This window comes from Rhinoderma darwinii, chromosome 3 (assembly GCF_050947455.1).
Source record: "Rhinoderma darwinii isolate aRhiDar2 chromosome 3, aRhiDar2.hap1, whole genome shotgun sequence".
Classification (NCBI taxonomy): domain Eukaryota; kingdom Metazoa; phylum Chordata; class Amphibia; order Anura; family Rhinodermatidae; genus Rhinoderma; species Rhinoderma darwinii.
Window position 1 is genome coordinate 199,279,541 of NC_134689.1, and position 22,704 is coordinate 199,302,244.

The window sequence follows — 22,704 nt, forward strand, 5'->3', positions numbered from 1 at the left end:
AAGTGTTGCGCAAATTTATTGAGGTCTTGAGGTAGTATGTCTTCAGGGATCCCCCTGAATTTGACGTTATTACGTCTCGACCTGTCCTCCATATCAGCCATTTTGGCTTTAATTTGAGTAACTTCTTCTGCCAGGCCATAGTGAGCATCTACTACTTCATTATGAGAGGAGGTAACTTCTCCCATCTTGTTTTCTAAGTGCAGGACTCGCTGTTCCACTTCTTGCATGGAAGTAGATAGTGGATGAATAAGGCCTGCCAGGCTAGTGTGCAGAGACTGATGTAACGCTTGCAACATGTTTCTCATCATGTCTACTGTTACTGGGTCTGTGGATGCAGGTAGGTGTCCCAAAAAATCAGGTGTCTCTGTTAGGGGTTTGTTAGTGGTAATTGGAAGATTTCTTACCTCCTCTAAGCGATCGTCCGCCCTGTGTTGTTGCTGGTGTAGACGTTCTGAGCTATCACCCAGGGGAGAAGATGGCGCCGATCCGACAGCACCTCGTGGAGTGAAGCGTTGCGGTCTTCCTGTTCTGGTAATCCTATGTACCTCCGCCTCATGGCGTCGAGGGCTCCTAGCCAGAAATCCCATCCCCGGACTCCCAGACGGTTCCGAGCTGTGTCTGGTACGTATGGGGGTCCTCTGTTTCCGACTTTGAATGTATTCTGGCGGTGCCTCAGATGTCGATGAGTCCGCATCTTCTCCGTCCTTCTCCCCGGAGGACTGGCGGGGGTAAAAGTCCGTCAGTTTTGCCGGTCTTGCCGCCGATTTCTTCTTCCTTGGCATCTTAGGAGTGAGAGGATCCACTGTGAGATTCTTTATAAGTGTTTGAGAGGTCTTGTTATCTTTGTTTGCCGTTAGGGTGCAGGAGCTCTATGTTCAGACGTCCATCTTCCTCAACAGCCAGGCCACGCCCCCCCATCTCGGACACTTGACTCGGCTCGGACACCGGACAAAGATTATGGTTACGGGGATACGGGATACAGGATACAGCTAGGGAACCTTTGCAGACAACCCATGGGAAAGACACCACATTGCTCAGGCACTGGGGAAAAGGGCAGGATTCCTTATAAGGGCAAAACTGTGCAGGGATAGGTGGGAACAATTTTAGTGGTGCACGTGCTGGCCCTTTAAGGCTTGTCACCCAACGGGACAGACGAGGAGAGAAAGCAGAGAGCACAGCGCGCCAGCGTCCCTGGGAAAGGAGATGCTGGTGAAAAGGCACAGTCCTGTGGTTGCGGCTGCCGGTAAGAAGAGGATGTCAGCGGTCCGCAGCTGCGGGCATAACAGATTGCTAGATTTTCACCCTTTGACTTCAGTACGGGATTGTGGTCTTGGCCACTAGAATCCATAGTTCGCTAACCCCAGAGTAGTCTCCATTGACTGGTGGGTAGGTAGGCTGACTAGGTGCACGGTCCGTACCAGCGCAGGTCAGGGCAGGTGGCAGACAGTCACTGACCGTTAACCTAGTTAGAGGCCAGGTCAGGCATCAGATGGTCGTCATGATGATCAGGCAGAAGGTCAGGGCAGAAAATCCAATAGTACAAACAGCAGATAGAACTAGCAAGCTAGACTATAGTACATAAATGTTTAGGCACTGAGTAAAGGGGGGGTGCCTTATCTATCCAGGAAAACTGTGTTAATTGGCGTAATCTGGCCCTTCAAGAGATAAAGAGTCGCAAGCAGTATAACCCAGGAGAACAGGGAATTGTCGGCCAGGACACAGTAGACGAGCAGGACGCCGGAGAGTGTTGAGTATACTTGAGCGGCAGAGAGCAGCAATGATACTCTGCTCAAGTTTTCTTAAGTAAAAATTAAACTTTAAATTGGCTCCAAACTAGAGCTTCACTTTAGTTTTCTAAAAAAAATTATCTACGGAATTTTGCTTCTGGATCCAGAGCCTTGTCATTCCAACAACTTTTAGACAAATATAATCCCCCCACTGCTAAACATTTCAGTCTCGCACAAATAAATAACATTATACAGACATTACTGGGGCCGTCTAAGACTATTATCCCCACCAATTTTGAGATAATTAGTGTTTCCTCCCCTCATAGTCCAGGTATCATATCAACCTTATACTCTTCTATGACATAGTCATTAATTGCAGTTTTGTTTGTGAAGGAGGCTAACTGGGAGCAAGACCTTAACTTACAAATGTCACTAGCTAGGGGACAACACTGTTGTACAACTATCACTAGGGGAAGTCATCAGGTGACTTTAGCCGAAACGTGTATTAAAGTTCTTCATAGAACTTATATAGTTTCTACCAGACAACCATATCTACCCAGAAGTCTCTCCTATATGGCAGCTCAGATCCACATAGCGACCCAGTGGACATCCTCCCAACCATTCCTATCAGCAGTTAAATCTAGTGCATCACAGATGATGCTTGATGTAAGGATCCATGCAATGCATACAGGTACTATAGAAGACTTTCTGAAGACCTAGCAACCTTGCATAACATACCTTAAAATACTTGGTGTCCAACCCCTCATCGTTGTTCGTTGTCAAGTCCAGTGTCCGTGATGACTTCAGTATCCGTGTCTGGTGTCCGTGCCAAGTCCAGTGTCCGTGACGACTTCAGTATCCGTGTCCGGTGTCCGTGTCAAGTACAGTGTCCGTGATGACTTCAGTATCATGATCCGGTGTCCGTGTCAAGTCCACTGTCCATGACGACTTCAGTATCTGTGTCTGGTGTCCGTGCCAAGTCCAGTGTCCGAGACAACTTCAGTATCCGTGTCCGTGCCAAGTCCAGTGTCCGTGACGACTTCAGTGTCCTTGTCCGGTGTTCGAGCCAAGTCCAGTGTCCGTGGCGACTACAGTTCCATTGTCCTGTATCCAAGACAAGTCAAATTATCTAGGGCAAGCCAGCTTCCGATTATCCAGCACAAGCCAGCTTCCAATAGTCCGGCAGAAGTCAGCTTCTGATTATCCAGCACAAGCCAGCTATCCAGGTACTCTTTCCCTAGTGACTGTCATTGACATTTCGTTTGACCAGCTGCTACTCTGTTACGGCGGAGTGGCCCAGTGGGTCCACATTCCCCACAGTTGAGACAACGTGCAACGTGTCAGGTAGTTTTAACCCCTGGAACCGCCACCATGCGGTGATACATGACCTGACAATATTTCCAAACGTTCCCAGGTATTTTTTGTTTTTTCAGATGCAGCAAAATCTATAAAATCAACTTTTAAAACGGCGCACGCTATATGATAATTACTCTTTAAAGGGTCATGGGGTGCCGGTATTCTGAAGAGTCACATAGTCTTGCCTCCAAACCCACCTTTCCATGCTCGATTGACATCTTCCTCCCTGTTGTACATCACTACCAGTCTCCTCCAACTTTCTCAGATGCGCCATTGCCATTGTACTTCATGGGCACGCACCATGCAGTAATGTGTAATCTGCCCGGCTTCATCGCTGCACCGCGCATGCCACAGGAGTACAAGACAACGGCGTATCCGCAAGAGTTGAAGGAGGCTGGTAGTGATGTAGGACAGCCAGGGGATATCAATTGACATCTGGGGGGTGCCTTTTCAATTTTCGCCTCAGGCAGCAGAAAAGCTAGAATCGGCCCTGGGGCTAGTCAAATTAATTTGTATGCTAAATACAATATTAATATGTTGAAGTTTAAATCATAATGTTTTCATTCTGAATTCCATATGGCATATTATAAAATAGGGTTGTAAATGTCAAGTCACTTTAATTTTTTTAAATGACTGCTAATGAAAGTGTAACTCTACTTTTTATAAAAATACTGTATTATTCATGGTGCAGAGATTTTTCTCCAGGGGTATTATTCTGATCAGTACCTATTGGAATGCCCCCCTTCCCATCCTTCCTGCCAATTTTAAAAAAAAATTATCTAGGGGGGCTACACCACTTTCTAAAGAAGCAACAATGAAATCATGGGCATGAAGCCATTTTGCTAGGGCCTGTTCTCATCTGCATTGGGCTTCTGTTTGGCTTTCCATTCCTCTGTTCCGTCAGAGGAACAGAAAAACTGAAAGACAAACGGAAAGTATAGTTTCTGTTTGCATTTACCATTGATTTCAATGGTATATTTTTTTTTTTTCAGTTTGCATCAGATTGGCTCTGTTCTGTTAGGTTTTCGTTTGTTTTTTTCACTGAAAAAATAGCGTAGTGTGCTAAGAAAACAATGGTAAAATCAAATGGAAACTCTACTTTCCGTTTGTCTGTTCCTCTGATGGAACAGATGAATAGAAAGCCAAACGGAAGCCCAACTTGTGAACAGGCCCATACGTATAGGCAACTTTTTATATATTATTTCGAATTGAATGACACCATTCAGGTGCTCACGGTTAAAAATACAAATATCACCATCAATAACTAGGAGATTTGTTTATTGTTGGATAATAAATGTGAAAAGCATGAGTTTTATCTCTGTGTCAAAGCTTATCAGACTTGCAATTATTCTACCACACATCCCTATTACTTACATAGGGAGGGGTCTATATGGTACGGATTTATGTGTGATACAATAAATTTTGACAGTATCTACTGCTAATCGCTTCTATTAAACGACCCCTAAAAATTAGTTTTTAATTGAGGAGTATTTCTGCTGTTATAATTGAGATTAATCTGACATGCTACAATTTTGTATTCAGGCAGATCCTATTGTAGAAATTGTAGAGACTCGTAGTCTAAGAGGTGCTACAGCCATTTTTGGACAGAACACAGGGGATCCTAAAATGGCGGACCCAGGGCCGCCATCAGGGAGGTACTTGGGGTACTGCAGTGAGGGGCCCGGGCATAAATGAAAAAAAAAAACGTTACATTTCACCCACCCTCCTAATAGCGAGGGGGGAGGGGGCCCAGACTCATTGGCAGTATGGGGCCCAGAAATTCCTGATGGCAGCCCTGGGCGGACACACGGCTGGGGGGGGGCAACTGTACAGCACCAGGTAATATTACTTCAGATACACCATCATATTTAAAATGTTGTCCTGGGACTGGAGGGTGGCCAGCTAAATTTTTTTGTTTTTGCCTATCAGCTTCAGCAGCCATCATTTTTTTTTTTTTTTATTCATTTTATATGAGATAAATTAGATTTAGGGGTTCAAAAAATTAACTGCGTAAGTTATGTCATTTATTTTTGCAGCGTGTATATAGGAAAAAGCGATTTTTGTCATTTTTTTTAACCCATTCAAATTTCATGCTAAACAACCTGTTAAATTTATTATTCAGGTTATTACAGTCGTGTAGATACCTAATATGTGTAGGTTTAAAAAAAAAATAATAAAAAATATATGTATATATATATATATATATATATATATAATGTATGGGCAATAAAGTATACTTTTTCTAAATAATGAGTTTTTTTGATGGGACATTTTTGTGTTTTAAATTTTTTGCCATGAAGGGATAACTTTTTAACAACTTTAACTTTTAATTATAATTATAATGGTTTAGCATACTCCTGTATGCAAATACATTACACTGTGTCACTGTGACACAGGCTGCTGCTAGGGCAACACATATACTGGTCTAACAGCAGACATACTGAACCGACAGCCCTGGGGTCCTTTCTAGGTCCCCAGGGCTGACTGCAGAGGGTTGCCCTAGTCTCCAATCGAAGAGGGGAGTCCCCTTTTATCATGTCGTGGTTACGGACTACGGCAATCAAAGGGTTAAAGAGCTGGGATCACAGCTGTGATCGTAACTAGGCTTCTCTAAGTTCAGGGGCTGATAGTAACTGAAGCGCTCATTAACCTTTTCTACAGTGACGCTTAAAGACGTTGCTGTAGACTCATGGCCATCACCGCCTGTCGTAACAGATGGTGGGTGGTCGTTAAAGAGTTAAATTCTATTCAAAAAATTGCTTTTGCAATTATCATATTTGGATGACAAGTAAGATCCAAAAATGTTAGCATGTAAACCAGCCTTATTTGCTGTGATATTCTTTCTGGCCTTGAAGCATCTGGAAGATTCACAATCTTGTTTAGCTAAATGACTGTGTTCCTGTTTTAGTCAATTAACATATCTTCTTACACATTGTACAAAGGTATCTGTGTATCACCTCTACTAATTGGTGGATTAAAGTGAGATTTAATATTTTCTAGTTTTAATCACATACTCAGTTTAAAATGTATTAAAATTACTTTACTCTTGCAGTAAATCACAGTGCAATTAAAATCCTTAGGCCTCACGCACACGACCGTAGCCATGTGCATGGCCGTGATTTGTGGGTCGGCCGGCCGCGGAGTGTAACCTGCGAGCCGCCCGCAAATATCGTGCCGTGCACATGGCCACGTCCATTAGTTTCTTTGAGCCTGGACCGCAGAACATGGCCGTAATAAGACATGTTTGTGCGGTCCAGGCTCCTGGGGCATGCACGGACCATGGAAACCACCGTCGGGTGCATGGGCCCATAGAAATGAATGGGGCCGAAATTCTCCTGTAGGTTTTCGGGGGAATTGCGGCCGCAAAAGCATGTTCGTGTGCATGGGGCCTTATTGTTGTAATTTTCATCTGCTCAAACTCACCAGCTATTGATGAATTTGGGAAAATCAAAAGATGGTTTATTAAAGGCTCTTTCCAGGATTAACAAAACATGGCTGCTTTCTTCCAGAAACAGCGCTACACTTGTTCAATGGCTGTGTCTGGTTTTGCAGGTCATTCTCATTGAAGTGAATGGGGCTGAGCTGCTGGACCACACACAACCTGTGGAAGATGTGGCACTGTTTTTGGAAGAAAGCAGCCATGTTTTTTAAATCCTGGACAACCATTTTAAGGGGCAGGGTCACGACAAGACAATTTGGTGTCCTGCTTAGATAAGTCAAATTGCATCCAAACCTTCGTCCCTGTCATAGAGTCAATTCAAAATGGTAGAGATTGGGTAATTAGTAGCGAAAGGGTTATTGGGAATATCCCGGGTGGAAATGACTGGATGAAACTCCTGCGTTGTGGTTTCCGTTTATAATTGGAACTATAACGCATTGCCGGATCCATTGTGTGAAACATACCACTGTGGCACGATGGAACCCATTGATGTACAATGAGGTCTGTCTGGTTATGTTGTACTCTTCGTCATATTGACAGTAAGAATAGTGCTAGCAGCTCCTGCCATACAGACTCTCTGATCTAAAAAAAAATATACAGACCTCAGAACACAATGCAAAATTAATGCAGACCCAAGAACAGACCTACTAAATAACTGCAAACCCCAGACCCCTAAATAACCATAGACCCCAGACCCCCTACATAATTACAGACTCTAGACGAGACTCCTAAATACATACAGACCCCATACATTTACACACAACATCTCACACTCTCTCCTCCTTTGTGGAATCTTGCTGTAATGTACATCAAATTGCTACAAATATTTTTTCTTATTAAAATAAATCCTTGATCCCCTATCCCTGTTAGAAGACTGCGTCCTAGGTGGCCGCCTACCCCTTGTCCTGGCCCTGTTAAAGGGGTTGTTCCAGAATTAATGAAATAATTAAAATCAGACATGATATACTGCATGACAATCTCTTTCTAACAAAGCTAGAACCATCCCTGTATCTTACATGGATTTAGAGATTTCCCTATTCATTATCTATAATTGCTCTGCTAGATATTCTTCAGGCTGGAAGCTCAGGGGTGTGTCATTTCTGCTACAGCTCCTCCCCCTCCTTGTCATAGCTTGTTTAGGCAGATCATTATTTTTCACTGCAATTGCCTACTCTCTAGAACAGTGATTCCAAAACTTTCTGAGGCCAGGACTCACTATTGGCTGAGACTTTGGTTTGGGATCCCCCACTACCGTACTTAGCTCCATTTAGTCTGTCGTATGTCAACATTATTCATAGCAAGATGCTGGTACTCAGCTCCATTAGAAAAATAAGTCCCTGTAACATTGAAAACAACGCTAATTGTGCAGGCCGGGTGTGGGGGCGGGCCCAAGGTATCCTGCTAAAGTGCGTCGCTGAGGCTCGACCATGGCTGCTGATGGTGGGTCATGTGACCCATCCATCAGTGGCCATCAGAGGTGTAACTAGGGGTTTAGCACAGGGGAGGGGACACATCTGAGTGTGCACCAACCCACTGGGCCCTCCACACAGTATAATGACCGCTTAGTGGCCCCCACACAGTATAATGCCCCCACACAGTATAATGCCTCATAGCTGCCCCCAGACAGTATAACGCCTCCATAGCTGCCCACACAGGATAATGCTCCTATAGTGCCTCCCCACACAGTATAGCTACCCACATAGGATAATGCCCTTATAGCTGGCTCACACAGAATAATGCTCCCACAGCTGCCCCCACACAGTATAATGCTCCCATAGCTGCCCAATTCAGTGTATTCGCCTATATCGACCCCCCTCCCCATACCCAGAATAATGTCCCCATAGTGCCTAATAGAAATAGATCCTTCTCCTCCTTTGGTCTGTGCTATGAGTGACAGGCGCGATGACGTGACTACATCATACCTATCTGCGCCGTGCCGCTCTTGGCTCACCTCTTAGTGACTGATGGAGCAAGGAGCCGTCAGCTCCTTGCTCCAGCATTGAATTCAACTGTATCTACTTCCTGAGGACGCAGATACAGTTGGAACCGGGACGTCGTTGAGTGGCTCGTGACCCCCCAGAGTTCTTCACACGACCCCCCCAGGGAGTCGCAACCCACTGTTTGGGAAACGCTGCTCTAGGAGAAGCTTTACAAATGCCCTCTTTTTAGAGGGAGAGCCCAGCTCTATATAACGCAATAAGAGGGAGAGCCTGCAGCTTACACACAGTGAAAGGATGAGCAGGAGAGGGGAGAGCTCAACGCTGTATGTAAGCAGTGCTGTATGCAGGCTTTCTCTTCATCTAAGCAAACTGCTGGCTCTCCTGGGTGTTTCTTACTGAGTAAGTCTCCAGCCACACTACGAGCTGTGCTTCTGGGTAAAAGATTCTTCTATACTTCTTTACTGACAAGCAGAGGAGGCATTTTCTATTGGCTGGTGGCAGTTGGAGAGTGAAACTGAGCATGTGTGTCCTACCTTATTCAGCGCAGTAGAAGGATGTGCACATTACTATACAGATTGAACACCAGGGGGCACCATTATAATCAAGTAAAGGCAATATTTTATAACTGGAGCATTTTTGTAACATACGGAGAATATAGTAAATTACAAAACAAATTAATTTTTAATGCTAAATTATATTGCAATGACATTTAATACTGGGACAACCCCTTTAAGGGTGCTCCAAACTAATAGTTATTGAGGGTGTATGGTTAAGATAGGCCATTAATATGTGATCATGCTAGTCCAAGAATCAGCACGCTCCTTAAATTTACTATCTATTTATTAAAAGTTATTTTTAAAGTGAACATAAGCTAAATAAGTTAAAGCTTAAATCATGTTACTTTCAAACATAAACTCAGAAACCGAACACGAAACTGTATAACAAATTCTACTTTTATTTAAAGCCCATCTTTGCGTTCTTCACAAAAAGGAAAATATCTTAAAATTAGGGAAAGTGAAAAGTAGAGGAAAGTAGAGGATTTGTATATGGATTCCATTTGCTATTTTTGAAGGGGTCCTTTGTATAATAAGGCAGCAATCTACAGGCAATGTTCCTGCTCTGGAAACCACACCTACAGTATCTTCAGAATGGGATTCACAGCCGCTGCCAGCCACCGCATACAGAACGAGAATGAATGGAGAGTTGGCCACGCATGTGAATTCTTTCTATGGAAGCCGAGACCCGCATCTGTCAGACATTTATGGCATATCCAATAGATATGCCATAATTATCTAAGATGGGAATACCCTTAAATATAGCTAAATGCATAAAACATTATTTTCCTATATACTAGTTTGAATAAATGTCCCCATTTGTTAACCCTGCCCCATTCTACCAAAGAATGTCCCAAAACTACAGGAACGAAAAAAAAATCTGCATAAACCCCACCCCTTTGGTGGTGTGATTCACAGCATAGTCCCACAAAAGATAAGATAATTGTTATGCTTGGTAATACTAACTGAATTATTTACATGCAATTTGTTATGAATAGTTCCCCTGCTGACAGTTAGAACCCACAGTCAGCTTGGCACTGGCTAAACTAGGGTGCAGAGTCTAAGGAATCCCTGATTTTCAACCTTCAACTTCCATATGATGATGTGGCTTTTGGGCAGGGAATCCCCAAGTAATCAAGAGCCAGAAAAGAGGTGTTACAAGGTATCAGTCCAAAGAGTGACAAAACCAGAGGATAAGGCAGAAGCAGGGCCAGGTGCATATATCAGAAGGCAGGTGAATGGTCAGAGAGTCCAGGGTTTAGTAACCAATAGCAACAACAAGCAGAAGGGGAATCCAAGAGACGTAGCCAAACAAGACCGTCAGAGCATAAATGTCAGAGTAGGATATCACACAGGAACCAGAATCTAACAATCGGACAACTATTAACTAGCACTATTAAGGGACTCCAAATAGAGCACCTAGCCCTCAAATTGACCGTACAGCCTGCTCTCATTGGCCCGGTGGTTGTACTCCATGATTGGCTGTGTATCTCAAACTAGTTTAGGGGTACCCACATATTCTGACGTCCCAGACCACCAGACGTGCCACTACTTTCAGAGTTGCAGAGTAGGATTTAACGTCTGTCTTTTTTCAATATGTGGCTACATTATCTGAATTAAGACATAAGGTGATTTATTGCCATTGTTTTGCCAATTAAAGGTGTACCTTGCTTTGGTTTAATATGAGGACAAGTATAACTGCTAAACAACCCGACCATACAGCTCCTATGACAATTTATGCAAGTTGCTAAGTGGTATTTTGAAAACATTATTGTATTCTATGTTTTATGTTGCCACATGTGGAAAAAGATTTTAGCTCTTCTTTTCAAGCACTACTTCTACCCAGTCCATGGTTTTTAACGCCCTAGCGCATAGTCACGTACATGCACAGCATGGAAAGGCAACCATTCGTACATTCCGCTGTGCATGTACGTGATTGTGATCATGCGGGCATTGAAGCTGTACCCACACGATCACCGCGGGAGACCGCTGTGATGGCAGCCGGGCTCCCACTGCAACGGCTAGGATTGGAAAAACCTCCAATCCCGGACGTTTAAACCCTTAAATGACACTGTCAATAGCGACTGCAGCATTTAAGAGAGAGAGAGGGGGCTCCCTCAGTCACTCATCGGCAGCCGCGAACGCCTGCCCTGGTTATATGCCAAGTAGGCCGTGCCAGAAACTTTATTGCCTGTCAGTGTAAAACAAAGTATACCAAAGCATTACATCTGCTATCAGAAGATCGCATTGTAAAGTTCCCTAGTTTGACTAAAAAAGAAATAAAAATAAAAATATTTCATTAAAAATTAAAATAAAATCACTTTTTTTCATAAAAAGTGGTTTTATTTCCTAGAACTGTAAAATAAAAACAATAAAAAACATACATATCTGGTATCGCCACGATCATAACGACCCAAACTAAAAATGTAAACACATAAAGTTAACACATTAATTAAACCGCCGAGTGAACAACGTAGATTTGTTTTTTTTTTCAATTCCTAGCCCAAAAAAATTAATAAAAGTTAATCAATATAATATATACACCCAAAAATGGTGCAATTAAAAAATATTTGCCGTGGCAGTAGAGCCCTTGGCAGCGCGCATACGTCTGTCTGATGATATTAAGGGCTTCTTGTATGGCTCGGTGCAAGAAAAGGTAGCGCTTTATGCAGATGATATGCTTCTATACTTGGGGGATATGGGTAGCTCTCTGGCAGAAACAATATCCCTAATTGAGAAATTTTGGGCATTGTCTGGGTTTAAAATAAATTGGGATAAATTCCATCTGCTCCCTGTGGATTCAATGTGCTCTATATCAGGGGTGCATGGGGTACCTGTAGGATGCGTTAAACATCTTAAATATTTAGGGATCAAGATCTCGACCTCCCCTTCTGAATATGTTGCTCTCAATTTGCAACCCCTTCTGGTCAAATTTAAAATGAAAATAATGGCTTGGTGTAAATTACATCTGACAGTTGTGGGTAGGGTCAATCTTATTAAGATGATCCTAATGCCACAATTATTGTTTATTTTACATAACTCCCCTGTATGGATCTCATTACGCAACTTTTATTATATTAATGCACTTTTTAGGGACCTAATATGGCGGAAGGGTCGCTCAAGAATTAGATTAGAAATTCTACAGCGCGCAAAGCATGACGGCGGTCTGGCCCTACCCAACCCTTGGATATATTTTCTTGCCTCCCAATGTCAGCACTTTAAGGGGTGGGGGGAAATTATATCAAAGGGATCCAATGGATCGATTCTACAGGCACAGTTTGGACCATCTGTTTTATTCTCAGTATTGGAGGCAGGTCACTCTATGTTGGCGGGCAGGAATACGCCCACATATACACTAATGCGTAAAGTATGGGATAAAGTCCGAGCTATTAGAGATATGGGGGTTTGCACAATTTTTACACCTTTATGGGGGAATAAGGCACTTCCGGAATTCTTCTCTCTTGAAGGATTTGAGGGTTGGAAAGCTAGAGGCATCCTTTATGTCTCCCAGTTGCTCCAGGAGGATGTATTTAAAACTTATCAACAGATCCAAGAGGAGTTTGAATTACCTCGAAATTCCCTCTATCAATACTTACAGATAAGACATGCTTTTGATGCCCAGAAGAAGGCGGTGGATTTGGCAATACACGCAGATGGGGTGTTGTCTGTTTTACATACCGGGAGTGTTACATCGGGGGTTATTTCACATATTTATCAGTTGTTGATCAGTAAATTTTTTGATAAATACCCCCTGATGGCTTCTAAAAAATGGGAAAGAGATATGGGTCCCATCTCTGAAGAACAATGGATAGATATTATGAAAGCAGTTCCGAATACTTCTCTTAGTGAGGCTGGGCGCCTTTCTCAATTATATATTATCCATAGAGTATACAGGACTCCTAAATTTATTTTTCATATTGGGGTAAAGAGTGACTCGAAATGCCCCAGATGCCCGGAAGAGGAGGCTGACCATATGCATATGTTGTGGTCCTGCCCACAGTTAACCACGTACTGGATGGATGTACTGAAGGTGATTCAAGAGGCCTATGGACCGGTGTTGCAAGGGACTCCTATGGAATGCGTTTTGGGATGTATTATGGACCCTCTACTTTGGAGCGGTTGGCTATTGTAAGGTTGCTATATATATAGCTAGAAAACGAATTGCCCTACATTGGATACAAGGCGCCCCGCCGACTAGGAGCGAATTCATTGCAAAAGTGAATAAAATGATTGTATTGGAAAAGGTTGTCTATGTAAAGCGCAAAATGCTTAAAAAAATTTGAATCCATATGGGGACCATGGGTAGGGGTAATGGAATCTGTATTATAAAATTTATTCAGGGACTCTGTATGACCGCCAGCCTTTACACGGTATTGGGGTTATTTATATAGATGTGGGATAAGGAGAAGGGGGGAAATAGAGAGGATTAAATATATGCCATATATTATATCTGTTTTGTATTATACATGCTTGTACATGATTAAGCTACTTGACATTTGGAAAATGATCTGTCCCATGTACCTTGTATTTTGTGAATAATGTATTCGATATTTGGTACAATTTCTATTTTATATACTACCTAATTTGGAATTTTGTGACGGTGCCTGGGGGGAGGGTTTGGGATAGGGTTTGTTTAGTATGTTTTGTACTATATAATTTTGAAACTTCAATAAAAAAATTATCTGATTTAAAAACAAAAAAATATAACTCATCCCGCAAAAAACAAGCCCTCATATGACTATATACAAATAAAAAACTCTTGGATGGCGGGGAGGAAAATACGAAAAAGAATGCTTGGTCATTCAGGCTAAAATAGGCCTTGTCCTTAAGGGGTTAAACATTATATTGTCTCCATAGAATTCCATCTACCGTATTCTCCTTTCGACAGCCGGATGTCATCATTACGTCAGAGGTTTTCATTGCAATGGTCTGATTGTGTAATTTTTCTTTCTTAATACTTTATTCTAGCATCCATATGAAGCACTACTTTTCTCTGTGGAGTTCTGCATTACAGTTATTGATGATGACATTAGTCTTATTGCCTACAGCAACTTTTCTGATTTCAACAATCAGTATGCAAGTGAACAATGAAAGAATGAAACAAAGCATCTAGTTTGTTGCCTTGGGTATTTAGCACTATTTTATACTGGATATTATGTGCATTTTTTGCAAACTTCAAAAAACCACACTTTTTTGATCTACACGATTGTTTACTTTTAGGAGGAAGTACTGTTTTTTAATAAATTCTTGCCTGACAGATTTTTTTAATTTCACAGACAGAGAATTTGATATATATCACCATAATTTGATAATCTATAACTCCTCCCCAAAACATTGCATGAGACCTACTAAATCAAAAGTGACAAACAAGGCTAAGCATAGCAGGGATATTTGATAAATTGATATAAACAGAACATATTCAGGAAGTAGAAGGTTGATAAATGAATCTAAAATAAGTTTCATATGCAACATAAAACACTATGTAAAAAAAATCCATTTAGAGAATATTCAATATAAAAGCATTTTAGAACTCATGTATCAATGTGTTGTAACTTAAAAACTGTTTAGAAACCTACAATGGTGCAGGAAATTGTCTCAGATGACATAAGCCATATGATTAAAAAACAAACAAACTGATAATAGCTTGGGGATAAATCGTTTTCTGTCAACTCATTATTTTTATGTATAAAGCTATTTTCATGCTAACATGACTTGTAGACCTCTTGTGAGCTCTTCCTCTGCCTACACAGGCTAATTGACAAATTTCCCAGCATACGCACTCATACAGATAGACTTGTCAATCACTCTGTTAGGCTATGTTCACACGCTTAGCAAAAAAGTCTGAAAATACAGGGCTGTTTTCAAGGGAAAACAGCTCCTGATTTTCAGACGTTTTATTAGCAACTCGCGTTTTTCGCTGCGTTTTTACGGCCGTTTTCGGAGCTGTTTTTCTATAGAGTCAATGAAAAACGGCTCCAAAAACGGCTCGAGAAGTGACATGCACTTCTTTATCGTGGGCGTTTTCTACGCCCCGTCAGAACAGAAAGCCGCATTTCCCATTTAAATCAATGGGCAGATGTTTGGAGGCATCTGCCATTTACGGCCCGAAAAATGTCTGAAAATAAGCGTGCACAGACCCTTAGTCTGCAGTAAAACATGGCGTACTTGCTTTGTATTTACAAACTTTACAAATTAAGCTAATGGGTGAAATATTCCGCAAGAAATTGAGAAATATGAGTTGAGGAATATTTTTCCCTTTGGACATTGTATAGTTTTCCACAACGTATGCGCTGCAGAATTAAAGGCAAATAAAGAAAAAAAATATTGTAATGCCCGCAGTCGCTGACTACCGGCATTCTCCACTTACCTGAAGCCTTGACTGCAGTACTCTGAAGCCTTGTCGGAGTCTCCTTCTGGTCTTAAAGGGCCAGTGCGTGAACCAGGAACATCACCCCTAACCAATTCCAGCACGCCCGGGACTTTAAAAAGAACTCTACCGACTTCCTCATTGCCTGAGCAATATTGTGACTAACCCTCGGTTGGTCTGAAAAAGTTCCCTAGCGTGATCCTGTATCCTGTATCACTGTTTGGTGTCAAGTCCATTGTCCGTGCCGACTTCAGTATCCGTGTCCGGTGTCCGTGTCAAGTCCAGTGTCTGAGACGACTTCAGACTTCCGGTGTCCGTGCCATGTCCAGTGTCCATGGCGTCTACAGTTTCCATGTCCTGTATCCGAGACAAGTCCAATTATCCAGTACAAGACAGATTCTGATTATCCAGCACAAGCCAGCTTCCGACAGTCCGGCACAAGCCATCTTCCGACAGTCAGGCACAAGCCAGCTTCCAACAGTCCGGCACAAGCCAACTATCCAGGTACGCTCGCCCTAGTGACTGTCATTGACATTTTGTTTGACCAGCTGCTGCTCCGTTATGTCAGAGTTGTCCAGTGGGTCCACATTCCCTGCAGTCGTGACACATATATATATTGTAATGACGGGGGTAAGGAAACAGACAAGTGAACCCTAATCTACCCGCCACTCAGTCCCTGCCTACTTGCAACGACCCGCCCTAGGCGACGGGGTACAACTGGGCGACAGTCCCTACGCTCAATAAGTGCACGACAGACAAACAGACAAGGGTACACAGAAGCAAGGGAAAAGGGGCAGTTGCCCACGGCAACACCGAGAGCAACAAGAGTGGTGAACGAGCCGAGTCAAACCAGGAGTGTACGAGGTACCAAACGCAGAGCAGGAGAGTAGTGAACAAGCCGAGTCAAACCAGGAGTGTACGAGGTACCAAACGCAGAGCAGGAGAGTAGTCAGTAAGCCAGGGTCAATATGAAGCAGGGTCAAATAGATCAAGAAGCTGCAGCCGGGCCAGGAAACCAAACGAGAAGAATCACAAGCAAGGAGGAACAGGAAAGGCAGGTAGAAATAGACAGAGAGCGGGAGCTAGCTCCGTCTGGCCAGGCTATGATAGGCTCTCCCACTCCTAAGCCTGCCATCCTGAGTGGTGGAAGATGGAGTCAGTCTCCCAGACATAGAAGCAGGTGCAGACTGATTACCTATGGGCGTAGATACAGAAGCTGTGCCTGGCAGATCCTTAACAGTACCCCCCCTTTTATGAGGGGCCACCGGACCCTTTCTAGATGTACCTGGTTTATTGGGAAAACGAAGGTGGAACCTCTTGACCAATACCCCAGCGTGAACATCCCGGGCGGGTACCAAAGTCCTCTCCTCAGGCCCGTATCCTCTCCAATGGATATGTAATGACGGGGGTAAGGAAACACACAAGTGAGCCCTAATCTACCTGCCACTCAGTCCCTGCCTACTTGCAACGACCTGCCCTAGGTGACGGGGCACAACTGGGCGACAGTCCCTACGCTCAATAAGTGCACGACAGACAAACAGACAAGGGTACACAAAAGCAAGGGAAAAGGGGCAGTTGCCCACGGCAACACCGAGAGCAACAAGAGTGGTGAACGAGCCGAGTCAAACCAGGAGTGTACGAGGTGCCAAACGCAGAGCAGGAGAGTAGTGAACAAGCCGAGTCAAACCAGGAGTGTACAAGGTACCAAACGCAGAGCAGGAGAGTAGTCAGTAAGCCAGGGTCAATATGAAGCAGGGTCAAATAGATCAAGAAGCTGCAGCCGGGCCAGGAAACCAAACGAGAAGAATCACAAGCAAGGAGGAACAGGAAAGGCAGGTAGAAATAGACAGAGGGCGGGAGCTAGCTCCGTCTGGCCAGGCTATGATTGGCTCTCCCACTCCTAAGCCTGCCATCCTGAGTGGTGGAAGATGGAGTCAGTCTCCCAGACATAGAAGCAGGTGCAGACTGATTACCTATGGGCGTAGATACAGAAGCTGTGCCTGGCAGATCCTTAACAGTACCCCCCCTTTTATGAGGGGCCACCGGACCCTTTCTAGATGTACCTTGTTTATTGGGAAAACGAAGGTGGAACCTCTTGACCAATACCCCAGCGTGAACATCCCGGGCGGGTACCAAAGTCCTCTCCTCAGGCCCGTATCCTCTCCAATGGATATGTAATGACGGGGGTAAGGAAACACACAAGTGAGCCCTAATCTACCTGCCACTCAGTCCCTGCCTACTTGCAACGACCTGCCCTAGGTGACGGGGCACAACTGGGCGACAGTCCCTACGCTCAATAAGTGCACGACAGACAAACAGACAAGGGTACACAAAAGCAAGGGAAAAGGGGCAGTTGCCCACGGCAACACCGAGAGCAACAAGAGTGGTGAACGAGCCGAGTCAAACCAGGAGTGTACGAGGTGCCAAACGCAGAGCAGGAGAGTAGTGAACAAGCCGAGTCAAACCAGGAGTGTACGAGGTACCAAACGCAGAGCAGGAGAGTAGTCAGTAAGCCAGGGTCAATATGAAGCAGGGTCAAATAGATCAAGAAGCTGCAGCCGGGCCAGGAAACCAAACGAGAAGAATCACAAGCAAGGAGGAACAGGAAAGGCAGGTAGAAATAGACAGAGGGTGGGAGCTAGCTCCGTCTGGCCAGGCTATGATAGGCTCTCCCACTCCTAAGCCTGCCATCCTGAGTGGTGGAAGATGGAGTCAGTCTCCCAGACATAGAAGCAGGTGCAGACTGATTACCTATGGGCGTAGATACAGAAGCTGTGCCTGGCAGATCCTTAACATATATTTAATATTTTAATATTTGATATGTTTGCAGTTTGTGAAACAGTGAACATATAAAATAAGATATATATATTGCTTGAAAAAGGAACCATCGGAGTGCTGTGGGATTTCTTTCATTTATATATATATATATATATATATATATATATATATATATATATATGCCACGACAAGGCGACCTCTGTGAGGTGGGGACCTACTCTGCACATACACCCGGAACTGGGACTAAGCCTACATATATATCTGGGGATGGTAGGAACCAGCATTAAACTAATGTTTGAACAGCACATTGCAACAAAATGATATAAAATTTGTGCAAGAACACCTGTGACTGCAAATATACAGTAGAAAAATAGCAGCTCACTGCGAACACCAATGTTACCTAAACCACTAAATATGGGAGGAGTGCAAGAACACCTGCATACACATTTTATATAATTTTGTTGGAATGTGCTGTTCAAACTTTTGTGTTGTTTATGTGATCCATACATGTGGGGTTAGTGACTGCCTTCATTTTTTGTGTTCTTGCACTCCTCCCATTCTGCCCTGGGTGATTTTAATTAGTTTAATGCTGGTTCCTACCATCCCCAGATATATATGTAGGCTTAGTCCCAGTTCTGAGTGTATGTGCAGAGTAGATACAGAGTAGTAGAACTGGGACTAAGCCTACATATATATATGTATACAGGTGTTCTTGCCCTCCTCCCATATTTAGTGGTTTAGGGAACATTGGTATTCGCAGTGTTCTTTTTCTAATATATATATATATATATATATATTAAAGAAAAATTCAGCAGCACTCCAATAGGAGCAAATATAAAGTGATTTATTCAATCAAATGCAGACTTGGAGTGCTGCTAAATTTTTCTTTGATATACTATACAATCCTTGGATCAGGATTATCTGCTTTGCACACGCCGCTATAGTGGGACTTTCTATAGAGTGCTGCTGTTTTCTATATATATGCAAAAAAATATATATATATTATACCATATGACAATTAAACATAAGAATAGAGGGTGATGCCCTTTCAAGCAAACAATTTAAAGTATAATGCAAACTACGAGGAAAAAAGCTGTTTATAAAATGTTAAACTTTTGAGATTATGATTAAGGCCCTGTTCACATGGAGTTTTTTTACACGTTTTTTGAGACGCACCACAAAACTGCTGAAAAAGCCTCCCATTGATTTCAATGGGAGGCGGAGGCATGTTTTTTCCCGCGAGCGGTAAAACTGGCTCCCGGGAAAAGAAGCGACATGCCCTATCTTCAGGTGTTTACATCTCTGACCTCCCATTGACATCAATGGAAGGTAGAGAAAGCATTTTTAGTAGAATTTTTGACTGCGGCGCCTAATGGCCCCGGGCGAAAAATGCAGCGAAAAACACGGCAAATGGCGTGCAGGCAAATTTTCAGTTTGTAAAAAGCTCTGTGTGCACATACCCTAAATCATATTAGTATGTGGAAATCATTATCCTGGCCATGTAATTTCACTCTTAGGCCTCGTTTACACGAGCGTGTGCGTTTTGCGCGCGCAAAAAACGCTGCGTTTTGCGCGCGTTGGCATTGCGTTTTGCCTGCGTATACGCAGCGTTGTTGCATTTTAAACGCGCGCATGACTAGCGTTTGCAACGCGCGTCAAAAACGCAGAGGAGATTCATGCCAGGCCAGCCTACAAATAGGCCAGCTGGCCCAACCCCTGCTTGCTGGGAGAAGCAGGTTTAGCACCTTAATCTCCGCCTCTGCCGAGCTCGTCGATGTGTGGAATGTGGCTTTGGCATTATGTCGCGCAGGTGGCGTGTCTTTGGGACGACAATGCAATTGTCCATGCAGAATGTGACACGTGTTATAGAATTGTGTGTCGGTCTGCATAACTTCTGCTGCATTAATGATGCTACCTTTGATGCAGCAAATATCCTTACAGATGCAGGCAGCAGCCTCAGTGTCCCGGTTATTCCTCTCGGCCGATCTCTCTCATCCCGCCCTCGCATGAGGGATACTTTGGCGGCATATTTGGAATGTCGATCTGGAGCCGCACCGTGGGTGCGTGATGACCTTTGAAGGGTTCTCTGTTGTTTGTCGGCTTACCTACACACGTCACATGTGGGCTGGGGTTTTCATTTTTTCGTGGTTGTTGTTGGGTTAGGGACTTGCAAAACAAGAGGAGTCTTGACGCGGGCTGCGACCTTACATCTGTCGGGGTTTGAGCAGGACTTTATAAAGTTGGCAACCTTCTTTCTGGAGATAGAATGTTGTGTGGGCGAAAGTTTGGAAAGGCCAATTGCTAGTGTACATAGTTTGCCTCGGGGCCCATGACAGCACCTAAACGTCCGCACCTCTTGCAAACCATATCAAACCCCGAGTGATTAACTAAAACCTCATATCACGTGTGTATGCATTGGACCCAAATCCCAGAGGTGTGCGAGGGTATAGGCCAAGGAAATGTGGGCCAAACATTGTGTGGAGGGCTATCAATGAAAAACAACACGAAATATAACCATTCAACATTAAAGTTTTTAATACAGGGTTTTGCAAAAGCCCAAAAATGTTTCAACAAACAAAAAACACCAACATGGTGTATAATATAGATCCAACACAAAAACAGGACGGCGAGTTGGCATCCCTGCACCCAAAAATAGTGTGGTGTCACAAATTCTGGCCTCCAACACACTTAAAGGTGTTGGTACTGGTGGCCCGGGGACGAATAGGCCTGCATTTCAGCACCACTATGCTGGACCTGGAGCTGTGTAGGTTGGTCCTCGGCAGCATAGTGGTGCTGATGTTGTCCGGGGTATGTTGGGCCAGGGAAGTGGGGAGCCATAGGGCGCATATACGGATGCGGGCGTTGCATCTGGGGGCCTGGGTGGAATGGGCCCGGCACCTGGGGCGTGGTGGCCGGCATGGCTGTACTGCGCCACTGTTCAATGGCCGTGAAGCACACGTGCGGATTGTGGGGCGGTCTGGAAGCGTCGATCAACGTCACGATCGACGCTTGCAGACGGCCCATACGGTCCATGGGGACCAGCCGGAGGAGGGGAACGATGCTTCGGCCAAAGGCGTCGTTACCGTCCTCATCAGCGGCTCGCCTTAGATAGTCCAGGACCCGGGCATCTACTTGCCCCGCTGCGGAGGCCTGTTGAGCACGGGCCCGGCGAGTGCGGGCACGCACGGGGCGCTCCTCTGCCGGAGAGGCGACGGCCCGTGCGGACTGGCCAGGGGTGGGCTCCAGGGGTGTCGGCTCTGGGCTAGGGGGCAGGACAGGGGCAGCAGGAGGTTCCGGCCGAGACTCGCCCACGTCTGTCTCTTCTGCGGTATCCTCCAAATTGTCTGTGGTTCTAGAAAGAGGAAATTACGTTAGAACAGAATATATAACAATGCCTACAACAACACGATGGCAAACAGGACATGGGCGAACACACATTAGACACATGCAATGGCAGAAACTCTTACGTGCGCATCTCCATGATGTCCTTCAAGAACATCAGCTGTTGGGTATACATATACGGTCGCTTGCGAGATGCGCCATCCCCGCTGCGTCCCCTTTCACCCATTTCACGCCGGAATTGGTCACGGCAGCTCCGCCACCGTGTTTTGATCTCTTGGACTGTTGGAGTTAAAAAACAGATATCATGCCATCAGACCTATGACCTCTCACTTTAAATTAAGGGCCCTGCACTGCCAATTACGTGGTACACGGTGATGCGCCTGCTCCACAAAAGTTTCTCGTGAAAATGCGCAGAAGACACATACAGGGCCCCAGTTCTTCAAAAGGGATGTCATGCTTTGCCAGAAAATGCCTGGTACTCACCCAACCGACTGCGGTCACGGGTTCGGCCACTCTCCCACTCCTGGCCAAACAGCTCCTTTGCCACCTCCTCCCAGGCGTCCTCCTTGGCCGTCCGGTTGTGGTACGCCTCCGAGCGAGTGTCCCAAATTTCTGGATGTCCCTGGACCAGGACGAGGAGGCGCTCCACGTCCATCCCACGCGGCATGGCAGCAGATGTTGACAGTGGAAGATACCTTCACAGTCTCCAGTCACTAGCCCTGCCCACTCGCAGTGGAAACTCAAGCACTTCCTGGTTTTTGTTTGCTTTGTCCAGCTTTATAGACTGTTTTTCATGGACATAACAAGTGATGCGTGATTTTCGCGCATGCAACGCAGGAGCGTCCGTGTGTCATGCGTTGTTTTCACGCACCCATTGACTTCAATGGGTGCGTGATGCGCGAAAAACGCACGATTTTAGAACATGTCGTGAGTTTTACGCAACGCACGCGCACTGCGCAAAATTCACGCATCGTCTAAACAGCCCCATAGACTATTATAGGTGCGTACGACACGCGTGAAAAGCACGCGCGTCGCACGCGCGTATAGTACGCTCGTGTAAACGAGGCCTTATACAATGCAATATCAGTTCATATATACTGTAGTGATAGAAAATGCTTGGTTAGCTAGTATTGGAGGTGTAACTCTCATAAACACAGAACTGGACTCTGATTTTAAGTTTTATTTAGCTCCATTTGTTGAC

At 44.4% G+C, this 22,704-nt stretch overlaps 1 protein-coding gene across 1 annotated transcript; it reads right to left on the reverse strand.

Annotated features, from left to right (window-relative positions):
• Positions 1-837: 837 nt before the first annotated feature.
• Positions 838-22,409, reverse strand: LOC142750405 (uncharacterized). The gene is made up of 4 exons (XM_075859408.1): positions 21,987-22,409; positions 21,629-21,782; positions 21,348-21,513; positions 838-1,041 (listed from the first exon to the last, which is right to left on the reverse strand). The coding sequence occupies exons 1-4, from the start codon at positions 22,168-22,170 to the stop codon at positions 838-840; spliced, it is 708 nt and encodes a 235-aa protein (XP_075715523.1). The 5' UTR covers positions 22,171-22,409.
• Between the last annotated feature and the right edge of the window lie 295 nt (positions 22,410-22,704).